At 37.0% G+C, this 12,428-nt stretch overlaps 1 protein-coding gene across 2 annotated transcripts in view; it reads left to right on the top strand.

Annotated features, from left to right (window-relative positions):
• LARS2 (leucyl-tRNA synthetase 2, mitochondrial) overlaps window positions 1-12,428 on the top strand; it is an 87,800-nt gene that overhangs the window by 4,440 nt on the left and 70,932 nt on the right. Inside the window, exon 4 of one of the 2 annotated variants that reach the window (XM_080385883.1) lies at window positions 9,598-9,689. The exons of the other annotated variant lie outside the window; for it this stretch is intronic. Within the exon in view, the coding sequence (XP_080242009.1) occupies window positions 9,598-9,689 (92 nt within the window). The remainder of the gene's footprint in view (window positions 1-9,597; window positions 9,690-12,428) is intronic. 2 annotated transcript variants of the gene reach the window in all.

Raw genomic sequence — 12,428 nt, 5'->3', positions numbered from 1 at the left:
CTGGGTTGGGACCATGGGGGAGGCAAAGGTGTAGCTGGCAAGAGAAAACTGAGACACCGTGGAAGTCAACTCATTTCACCTCTTCTGCTTCTGAGAACTGGTTGCTGTCCTTTGTCAGACTGAGGGATGTCCTGCTTCACTGTGCCAGCTGGGAAGCAAACCCTTTCTTGTGACTGCTACAAGTCAGGTAACAGGGTCATGTCACATGTCACATTGTGTGGATGTAACTGTAGAAGTGTCTGTTCTGCAGCAGCTGACCCCTTGGCTTGCCTATTTCAGCCTTGCTCATACATATGGAAGCTGAATACAAGTCTACAAGGCAGGCTAAGACTAACTTACTTGCTGCCTCTGCAAGGAGAAATTCCACTTTCCCTTCTGTATTCCTCTGTTTCCCAGTCCGCCCCGTGCCTGCCATCATTTCTCCCTTGCTCCCTTCTCTCTCCCCGTTAGGTAGAAGGTGTAGTGGAGAGCCTAGTCCCTGCAGTCTACAGGTGGGATCATGCTCGGTGTTGTGCAGTAAAGGCTGGTGGGTAAAAGTTGAAGGATGTAAGGAAGGTGTGGGAGAATTGTTGCCTGATTGACAATCATATTATGAAGGAAGAAGACATCTGGTAGGGGGAAAAAGTTGAGAATCTGGGAAACAGTAGGAAGGAGGAATATGGGGAGAGAATACACAATTTTGGCGTAGGGAGCAAAAGGAAAGAAACATCCCTAGGCAAGAATCTAGGATGAGACTTGGAAAGGAATTTTCTCTAATGAATGAGAGAGAAGGAGCAGCTTAAGAATATAGGAATCAGAACCTCAAAAGAGTACAAAGAAGATGAAACGGAGAAATAAATATTGGTTGCTGGTTGTGTGTTTCCTTGCTACAAGTGCTGTAGAAGTGTCGCGTTTCCTGGATTTATCACCATCCATGAGACTTTTAAAGGTATTGTCACTGAATTATTCAGTGTGTTGCCTTTCCAAATAACTATGTGTTTTATGCCAATGTTGAACATACTGTACACTGAATATGTGCTGCTATGCTGCTTTACAGAAAGGCATTCTCATGCTTTTAAAATTACAGGAAAAAGAAATAACTGCCTTAGACTTTAAATAAGAAAAAAATACCCCAGTTGGTTGTAACACTAATCTTTCCTAAGTCCTCTGAATGACCAGAACTTAGATCTCACTAAAAACTAATGAGCTAACTGGGCTCTTGAAGGGATTTGGATCTTAAGACCGCTGGAGATGTCATTTCATGACATGGCTCATCTTTCATCAGTAACAGTGGAGATATCCACTAATTTCTGTTCAGAAATATGAAAACTTGCTTACTCTTGCACTAGCAAAGATAAAAGTGAAAATAATTGTCTACATTCAGTAGGATGCTGTAGGTGTTAGGTTTTGAATACAAGGTAAATAAGCACCTTTAGTAGAAACTTTTGGAGAAAATTAAAAGATAATGTAATTGCAGTGAAACACGAGCCACTGTGAAAGCAAGTTTTTATTTCCACATTTGGCTATTTTTTCTAGAAAAGTTTAAAAAGTCTTTTAAAGTTTTAAAATCTTGCATTTCAGCTTATTTTTATATTTCATGTAAAAATGACTTTGAAGGATATTAGAGTGCCTGCAGATCATGCTGGATTTCTATAAATACATGTGTCTTCTGTTGTGTTAACCACTTTGAACATCTATTTATGACTAAAGGTGGGCAGCCAAAGAATTTAACCTTCATGTACGATTAAGAGACATTAAAGATCTCTCAGATGATTTTCTGAGTATGTCAGACTAAGAGCTATTGTGTTGGTGATGTACAATAACTTGCTGGAACTTATATTTACCTTAAAACCCCTTTTCTTTATTAGCCTTGCTAATTTCTCCATCACTTAGAATTAAAATACTTGATTTTCTCCTTGCAATTAATTTATTAGCCTCTAGATGTTTTGTCTGGCCATCTTTATAGTTGTACAACGAATTAAAGATTTAAATTTCTTTATTGTGATGATAGTAAGCTATGACATAGTTATGTCTTATCATACATAAATTTTTATATTCCCAAGAAAAGTGTTTTCCCTATATTCAAGGGAATTACTGGAATTCTTCAGTACATAAAAAGAAACAATGCTTTAGAAACAAAAAATGTTAGTATGCGTAAGTTTGAAGTTACTCTATTGATTTTTTTTTCTGGAAATTCAGCTTTAATATTGCATGTTTGAAAGTTCAGGGACTGCTGATTTTTCTCGAGTGAACATTGTAAGTAGAATGTATTTCATGTACTCGAGGCACATTTAATGTAAGATTTTTGTGTCGTAATGTTGCTTAAACTTTGCTTCCATCATTTCCAAACTGTAAAAAGGGGTCATTGAAAATAATCTTAGGAACTGTATCTCTACATATCGGTGTAGACCCTGGTTAGTAAGTCATAAAATGGTGCTAGAGGCAATACAGGTAGGTTAAAAGTGTTTGTAAGGCAATGAGGAATGATGGGCTGTTACTACGAAAAATACAGGCAAAAATATTCAGACTTAAGAGTTCCGAGGGAGAACTTCAGACTAGTGTCTATTTATTGTCTAATAAACAGCAAGGGAAGATACCAGAAAAAATATATATGGTGTGTACATAGTTGACTTGTATAATGATTAAGAGAGTAATGTTATGTTGAATAAAGTGGAGATATTTTTCTTAGGGAATGCCTTCATAAGAAAATAGTAAATTAGTTTGACACATGTAATGTGAACAGGCAAGAATTGGCTTATTTGTTATAATAAGTAAGGACGAGTTTGAATGCGTTTGCAAAGGGATTAGAGCTCCTTTGGTAAATTGGAAACATTCTTTGGAATGCATTTGTGTAATTTCTTCATATTGGAGGTAGTTTGAAATCTTAACTAGGAAAGTGATAAATCATTTGGATACTGTTTTTGTGTTTCTCTGAAATGGAACATTAGTATTTCATTTTTTAGCTGAATAGGATCTGATTTTGTTTTAATTAAAATATTCTAGGGAGGTAATACTGAAGCTACTGGTATTTACCAGAAACTTATACTTCACCAGCATTTTAAGTGGGAAAATAAATATTAGTCACTCTTCCCCCAACCCCTCCTTGGAAGAAATACTGCTTCCACATGAAGCTGTAGATGATATTGGTGACTAATGACCCTGAAAATGGGCAATCAAAGAGATTACCTAATGAGCAGCAGCCTTTTCTGCAATACATGACTGGCTGGTCATTTATTAAATGGTGTGCAGGGGTGGCATTTAATGCAAGTGGAACGTAACAGTAGGCAGTCACTTCTTCAATGTACTGATGAGTTAGAAGCTTCACAGAGTTTTCAGTAAGGGGTGGATGAATGTGTGTGTTGTGGTACAGAGGTAATCACCAGAGTTGTACTGGTGTGGGACCAGCACATTGATTGTGCCGGTGGGTGATGAAGTCCCATTTGTTTTACCTGAAGATCAGACCAGGGAAGCATTGACTTGTTCCAACACTCCTCAAGGACCTGTAGGCAGTGTACGGGAAACACACTCTGTCATGCACTTGGACTGGGTTGCTGGGTAAATGATTTGTAGAGTACATCTGTTGTAAGATAACTTGTTTTCATTCTAATTACTGAAGGTGAAATTTGAAGTCCTTGTGTGGAAACTGTAAAATATCTAGGTTACTTAGCATGAATGCACTGAGCTAGTCTCTTTCAAAATGTGTTAAGGATAACATATTTATTGAAGTGCAATTAAAACCGTTTTGCAATGGAAAGTTCTAGTCACAGATCTTATTGCATATATATTTCTTTTAAAATGCTATGAAAAAGTTATTTATATATTTTAAATTACAGATTTGTATCTATTAATAAACGAATCCAAAACTATAATGTACAGTTTCTGGTTGTGTTTTCTCCATGAGTTTGCATGCATGTTTTGAATTCAAATGTAGGAGTTTTGTAAGAAATTAAGAGATTTCCTATTTATTATCTGAGTGCCATGTATAAACTACAGAGATATTCATGGTGATTTTCACCATGGCAGATTTCCAGTCTGCTGCTGCTTGGGGAAAAAGTATTTACTGCTGCTTTATCATGCTATCATTATCATGTCTTTGATGAATTCCAAAGTGGATAATTTGTGCCTCTCAGAGGACTGAGAATAATTCCCTTAGCAATCAGTAAACAGAGAGTGGTCCAGTTCAATAGTTCCTGTGACATCTTTGTAATAAAATTTTGAATTGAAATTGATACCACAGCGAGACTGTCACCTGTGTGTTGCGCAGAAATGAGAATGATCGTTAGACAATTCAGTGTGAAATTCCCGTACACTAGGATCAGTTTTCTTAATTTATACTTAAACTGCTCCTGATAGATGGGATTGGAAGATTGTCAGTGATATTTCCACAATATCCCCAAATTACTTAAAGACCATTTTCTTGTTATCCAGAACATATATTTTTCTTCTCTAAACTGTGTGTATTTTCATTGTTTTCCTTTTCAGCAGTGAATCTTTATACTCTTGAAATTGCAAAAGTAAATGGTATTGAAGAAAGACAGGCAAGTTTAATTCAAACTTTATAATTAATTCATCAGTAGGATTAATTATTTCAATACATTTTCTGATGATCTTTAGCTGCTATTCTCAACCATTTTTTGTGTGTGAAGCTATTGTGTCCTTTTGCCAGGTTATATTCTGTGGTATAAACAAAGTACAAAGTATTACAAGTCTCCTCTCTGAATTGAATCTTATTTAAATTTAGCTTTCCAGTAGCAAGTACTGAAGGTGTTAATGAGCTCAGTCTGTTTCATTTTGAAAGAAAAAGAAAATGAGATGTTATTGTAAATGTAATTATATTAGACAAGAGTGTGTGAGATTAAGGAAGCAAGAGACACCTTTGTTTTCTAAATGTGGTAATGTGCGGACATAGAATAATTTCTCATATTTTGTATCTTGTGAGAACAAGAGATAAATGAGAGCATTTTATAAGCAGAGTTATGTTTTGATAGAAATCTGTGTGGGTTGATTTTTTTTTAAAATTTGAAAGTGCCTTATCAGAATACTAATATGCAGCATTGTGTTGCAGAGAAGCATTGAAATAGTCCTTGCTAGAATGTACACACTAGTGAGAAGTTAATTATTTTAATCTATTTCCAGGTGTGCCTTGTCTGCTTGGGGATTATTTTTTTTTTTGGGGGTGGTGGTAGTATTTTAGCTGTTGTGTAACTGTTTATTACCTAGTACACTTAAAAGACAATCTAGTCTGCATTCAGATGGAGGTCCTGTATTTAAAATGTATTCTATCTGCAGTCTGTTTACAAATCAGATTTTCAACATGTTCAGCATAATTGTAGGTGGCCAGTGGAAGAAGCAGCCATCCTCTCCTTTCCCCTCTCCATTTGTGTGTCCTTACTGTCTCACTTGTGTGTGGTTGCGCAATTGTCAGATCAAGTGCAAAGAGGGTGGACAGAAAGTTGCTGCTGGAACGAGGGGTGTTTTCTGGCAGCTGGAAATCATGATCATGGATCACCCATTTGGTCAGCCTGTTTTGCCTTGTTCATGTAGTGTGTCATGGGGCTACAGCTAGAGGCAGGAAACTAGACTTTGCTGTGTTGATTCAAATTGTTAATCTGTCAGCGAGTCTCTTTTCATTTTTGGTTGTGCTATCACGCATTCTCTGAAATAAATGTATTTATTTACAGGTATCTTTGACACTGGTTCTGCTGTCTGTCTTAAAATTTATAATGCATTGGTCTGGATGTAAGAAAGATACATCAGCTCCCTGGTCATATTTTTGAGGCATACTGAGCACATCAGGAGAGCAAACAAGTTCTTTGTTTCCTTGCAAACATTAAGGAAAACTCACTGAATCGTCTGTCCTAGTTATGTTGATGGGAGGCATGGAACTGAGTGTTATGAGATCACTATTGGCTTTGTGTTATATAGTACTTACTGATCTTGCCTACTGATGTCAGTGTGATGGGCTGATTGTTGCAGCGGTGAATAGATGGAAAATCCTCTGAGAGGAAGAGCTGAGATCTCAGAAATTAATTCATGGAGTTACTGTGGCTTCTCTGCTTTGTCCCACAGTCACATTAAGAGCTCTAGCTGTCATTAATGACAAATTTTTGACCGTGCTGTGAAATGATTCTTAAAGTTGTGCTTCAAGCTAATATGAAGTCAGAGCCTTTGGGTTCTAAAATGCTTCACGATGCAACTGTTTTCCTTTTTAATAATCTGCTCCTGAAAAGACCGCTCAGTGTGGTAGTTACTGAGTGCTTTGTTCCCCACGCGCTCATTAATCACTTCCTCGCAACTTCGTGTTCCTGTGCAAAACATAGGATGTTGAATGGTAGAAAACACCAGTCTTTCATAGCTGATCCTGCCTGATCATGTGAACTTCTGAGGATCTTAAGCCATGTAATCTGTGTTCAAGACTAACCTAGTAGTTTTACCGGGGAAGAGTTTACCTGCCCACTTCATTGTGGAGACCAGAAACACAGAGCTGCCTTTGGTGATCGTACTGGCTTCTGCTGTCTTAAAATGATGGAAACTATAGCCTGCCGCCTTCTACCAGGTACAGGCATCCTTAGACTCATGCAAGCCTCCTGTTGTACAAGATAAGTTTATTGTTTGTTTTCTTTCTCTTTGCCCTTAGAGAAAGTACTGTCTGTACCAGAGATGCAATGCTTGGAAGAACGGTCACTCGAGTGAGCAGAATTGAACCCTCAGTTGCATAAGGTTTAGAGACTGCTGTCAGAAGCAATCAAGTCAGCATGCAAGAAAGTCGATGACTTTCTTCTGCTTGTCAGTAATGCTGGAGAGAGCAGCTATATTTTCTGCTAGTTAGAGTTTATGACGAGCCCATCAAGGAGCTGCAAGGAATATCCTTTGGTCTTCAAAATTGCTTTCTTCCTATTTTTTCTTTGTTTTGAACAGTCAAACTGTTCCTTTATTCTTTGTGCCAACTTCTGACATGTTAGTTGTGTATTTTCTTCTCCTCTTCCACATCTCTTGAGAATTTTGATGCTTTTCAGAACTCTGTGGTTAATCTCAGCCTTGTGTTTTATGTTGGCTAAAGTAGAGCCAAGATGTAATGCCAAGTGCTGTGTGGAGACTGTGCCATTTTAACAGTAGATACGTAACATACATTCCAGCCAGAGGCAGCTGACCTGTTGTTTAGACAAATGCATTTCACAAACCTTTCAAATCCATTCACAGCAGAGAAGTAAAAGAGACAATAAACTTGAAATAATTTTCTAAACCACTGTGCATGTTACATTCATCTCTATAGCAACTACATAAATAGATCTATCCTGGAGATTAATTTGAGGATATTTTTAATGTCTCTTTAAATTCAGGTTTCTGATTGAGACTTGAATTAGCGTACTTTAACTTGAAGAATGCTATTGGTTGTTAAATTGAACTGTCTTTTGGATGTGATAAGTGAACACGTTGTATGATATTTTTAATATGTATGCTAGAATTGGGAAGATCTGTTTGAGCAGATAACTCCTGCTATAGTGCTGATGGTACAGTGATAAAATGTCTGCACGTTAGCGGTCTGGAGCATCAGTCAGCCCTCTTGGGGAGTGCAGTCGATAGTGAAGCTGTTTTTCCCACATCCTTTTGCTCATGAGTGTGAGATTGTGCCTTGCTTTTGGCTGCCTATCTATATCCAGGAGATCTTCAGAAGCCAAATTTTACAAAAAATAATCAGGAGTAGTTTTTCTATTCTCTTCTAATGTGCATCAGCTTGTAGTAAAAGAAGAAATTCGTAGGGATTCAAATATAAGGCATTTGTCTAAACAAAGGAGGGTTGAATAAAAGAAAGTATGTATTATACATGAAAAAAAGAAATCTGGTTTATTTTATCATTTCTGTCCAGAGACAGGTCATCAGCAATAGTAGCGGTCAAAAAGAGCTGAGCTGCAGAAACTAATACTTCAGTAGGTCCTTAAGAAATTCTGCTGAAATTTGTACCTTATGTAAGGTTTACCTTTCTTCTTTCTCTTTTATACCAATAGTTTTGATTACTGGTGGGGTGAGGGAGAGAAGGGCTGGGGACAGGAGTGCTTCAACGGGTGTTCACAAGTGGTTTAGGTTTCAAATGAGATTTTTCCATGTAAGGCTTATAATGTGGAGAGGTACGGAGTTAGGGCTTATATTTTCTGACTCTGTGATATGAGGAACAATAATATGACTGATAATAGGTAAAATTTGTAACACAGAATAGCATTCTGATTTCTGTTAGATTCATATAAAAAGTGTGCTGTTGCATGGACCCTTACTGTACTGGCTTGAATCACAGTTGATCACAGATTAATACCTTTGGTTTTGTTGCTGCATCAGCGGAGTAATGATATACAGCGGGTTTAGTTTTAGCTCAGTATTGAAAACGAGAATGTTGAGAAGTCACATCTGTTAAATCCTGTTGCTTTTACACTGAGTTGGTGCCTAGGGCACCTTTATAAACAAGTCTATAAAGTATTTTTTATGAAAGAATCCATTGAAGTCAGAGGATTGGAAGGCTGTGGTAAAAAGGAATAAAAATAATTCAAACCAGTGACAAAAGTAGCTCTTCTGCTTCCAAAATGAACAGATTTTTCACATGGAGATAGCTTATGAGATTACTGTAGCTGGGTTTGCTTGCTTATTGCTTGTTTGCTTACATGCAACTGAAGAACAAATTCTTCATATAAATCCTTATTTTAAGGGGTAAACTTTCTTATTTCTTACAACCTATAAAATGTTACTTAAGCGTGTGTTGCTATTGTTAAACTTGTGCACATTTGTAGGTGTGAGAAATGAGATGGGTTTATCAGGTATCCAATATATGTGTCTTTAATGAGAACATCTTAAGTGCTGGTCTTTCTTTCCTTGCATATTAAAAAGGGGGGTTGAATACTTACTGTATTGCTACATTATTTTTCTAAATAATTTGCACATTAATAGGAAAGATACATATCTATTTCAACAGAAATTGTTATATTTTCTACTATACATTTTTTCCCACCACTGAAATACAATTTGTTAGTCTGTAGTCTATATTGACAAGAGATACCTAGTAAAATTTGGCTAAAACAGTTTTCCCCATGCTCTTCATTTTATCTGTTGGATTTTAGATTATCATTGGGTATTTTTCTTTCTTCAACAAAAAGAAAAAAATAATACGCTATGCATCAGTTACTGTTAGAAAACCATTGGTTCAGTTAGTTTTGCTTACGTTCTTCTTCTTTAGAATGAATATTTGGTTGTGTTTAGCAGTAGCATCAACTGCTAATTTTGGCCACCACACAAATTTACAAAGGATTAATTTTTGTCATTGTCAACCTCGTATTGAAATAGTCATGAGGATTTATTACATAATACTTTAAGCTCCCTCTAACACCACATTGTAGATGGCAAGTATGCTTCATATTCATCTTTTAAAACAGACCTAGCCATAGTTGGCATGTTTTGAAGATGTTAACTTGGACAAAGCAAATGCTGAAATGCAAAACACCATTCATTATTTGGATACAAAACACCATTCATTATTTGGATGCAAAACATCATTCATTATTTGGAGGACTCTGTGTGTTGCGGCTGCCATTTCAGAAAGTTATGTAAGATTGTGTTTTCCCATTTTGCTGACAGGTGATAAATCCAATGGGATGGGACGCGTTTGGTTTACCAGCAGAAAATGCTGCAGTTGAACATGGGCTTCACCCTGCAAGCTGGACACAAAGGTAGTTTTTAATTTAAGTTATATGACATTTCCACTGTGAATACCTGTACTGTGGCCCCCATAAACCAACAAAACAGAGCAAAACCAGTGTAGAATTAGAAGAAAGATGGTACAGAAAGAACCAGGGCTATTTTTCAATGTTTTATGGGACTGTGCAGATGATTCAGTTTTGAAAATCAAATTTATCAGGATGATTTTCAAGGTTTTAATCTCAATGACTTTTAAATTATAAAAAAGACAGAATATTGAAAGAGTGACATTTCCCAAACACCCAAATCAATGAGTAAGAAATAAGTTGGAATTTCATTGTGATGAGTTAAATCTTAGCATAGAATACACAGTTGAAAATTATGAGCTATGTGGTTAGGTTACCAGCAGTTTTTAGTACCACATGAAAGAGGAAGAAGATTGTTTTTTTCATTTGAGACTGGGTCTTGGAAACTGATAAGAAGCCGTTATTGCTGCTGATTTCTGTGAAAATTTGGGGCTTTGGACCACAGAATTAGGTGTTGTGTTCCCCTAATATTCTTTAAAATTAGTAAAAAGTTACATAAATAAACATTAATTTCTATAAATTACTCTGAAACCAGTCTTCTTAAGTGAAGCTGTTTGTTGTGCTTGAGATGCAGTAATCTAGCTGTGGTATCTTTTTGGGCCTTGATCCATTTCCTTCTTTGATAATGCTGTTTCTTTTAAGATTTTTCATGCTTTTGGTCCCATGTTAAGATACACAATACTTCTCCAACTAAAATACGATGACAACTGATGTCACTTACGGAGATTGCATGAGTGCACTACACACAAATTCTGAGTTAGTTATGGTAATTTTTTACAATTTCCTTTCTGTGTGGTTTAGATAAGAATATGCATGAGAACCAGTTATCATCAAGACACAAAACCAGGTTTTCTTCTTTTGAGAGAGTCTGAAAAATCACTGTGCACAGTGTGTGCACAGTGCGTGCTACCCGTTGTAGCATGGTCAGTACAGTAAATTGATCATTTCTGCCTTCCTGCAACAAGCCTGCTGAAGCTCAGCTGTAAAACAAATCTATGTTATATCTGAGTGCCTCGTTTTTACCTCCGTTATCTTAATGGAACCTTCACCAGATAGTGTGTTACTGTGATCCTTACCTACATGACAAATGAGGCACAGAGAAGCGAAGGTTGTAGTTTTGGACCAACAAGGCTGACATTAAGTACTTGCTGGCTGGGTTGATGTTTTCCCCTTCTCTCTACTACGTGGTACCTCCGTTGCTTTGGTACTCAGGACATTTTGCTGAACTGAACCTTTCTGCCAGCTGTCTGAGTTGAATTGTCTCAAAAGAAAAGCAGCGAGAACATGGGGCAGAGAGTTTGCGCGATAGCAAAGACCCATACCAGCTCAGCCTGCCTCGCCTTAGCATTTGTCTAGGTCATACCGAACAGTGTGTGGCAGGGCATAGCTTGAGCTGATTTTCATCTGCTTCTGTGCTGTTCTGTTTTTCTAATTTCCTGTAAATAGGTGTGTATTGTTCCGTACACTTAAAGCAGTTCAGCTGGTAGTTATGAGATGTTTTATACTGGAAAAAAATTTTGCTTTGAAAATTTCCTTAGTACTGAAAAGAGCGATTGCCTACTTTTGAGATGTAGGTGACAACAGGATAACAACAAATTGAGAAAAGGTAGCATATCATCATTGGGACTGATTATAATAACATCCAAATAGGAAAATTATTTGCATACCTTTTTTTTTTTTTTTTTTATGGTAAGGAAGGGAATCGATTCATCAAATGGGCAGTTTAAATTCTGACCACTGAAGTAATCGCTGTCTCCTGTTTTCTCCACTGTCCCTGTCCTGAATGTGTCTCATGCCTGCAGCAGGGATGACTGAACTGAACAAGGAGCTGTGATGTGGTTTAGTCATCCCTGGTGCAGAGCCAACCGCCCCTGTAAAAGGGGGCACAGTGTAAGCATTTCAGCATACTTGTTTCAGGAGTGAGCAACCGAATTTCAGAGCATCCTGATTTTCTGAAGTGGGGATTTAAATGAACTCAAATTGACTATTACTTCTTATAAAAAACATAAACCAAATTGAAGACAGAGTTACTTATACAAAACACAGACATTTTTGTAAGTAAGTGTTAGTATAGTGGCAGAAGCTTTGTCAAAATACACTCAAAATTGAAATTTTTGTATTGGTACAGTTTGTTTTGAGTGGGACTTTAATATAAGCAGTACTACTGAAAGGATGGTTTCTCCCAGTGGAAGCTGAGAGTCTGTAAAAGGGTTTCCTGGTATACCCATGCCAGGAAAAGTACCTGACCAGAAAAGGCAGGCCTTTTCCAGAGTAACCAGGGCTTTCTGACTGTTGATACTGGATACTTGCACTACTCAGTTATTCAGCCGTGAAAGTTTGTTCTGGATGAGAATTAAATGCTTAGCTTCATGACTGTCAAATTACCCACTGGGGGAAGATAGATGATACTTTTATCTGACATAGTGCATTTTATTAGAAAGTTAAAATTCTATAAGAATTTTTAAGCAATTTTAAAGTAGAATGAATTCATACCAGGTCACTAGTTAATATTGTGTAATTGTGGGTATTTTGGTAAACTATATTTAGTATATTTTCAAACTAAAGCTTCACTGTATATTCTGATGTATCTTATTTTACGTTTTTAGTATACTCTGTCTGGGGCCAGCTCTAGCCCTTTCGCAGTTGACTTGAGTTTATCTATGGTTGTGCTGCCACCAGAAGTTT

The sequence above is a fragment of the Falco punctatus genome (genome assembly GCF_963210335.1).
Source record: "Falco punctatus genome assembly, chromosome: 4".
Taxonomy (NCBI): Eukaryota; Metazoa; Chordata; class Aves; order Falconiformes; family Falconidae; genus Falco; species Falco punctatus.
The sequence above is the reverse complement of the archived record's forward strand: the minus strand, read 5'-3'. Positions and strand labels throughout refer to the sequence as shown.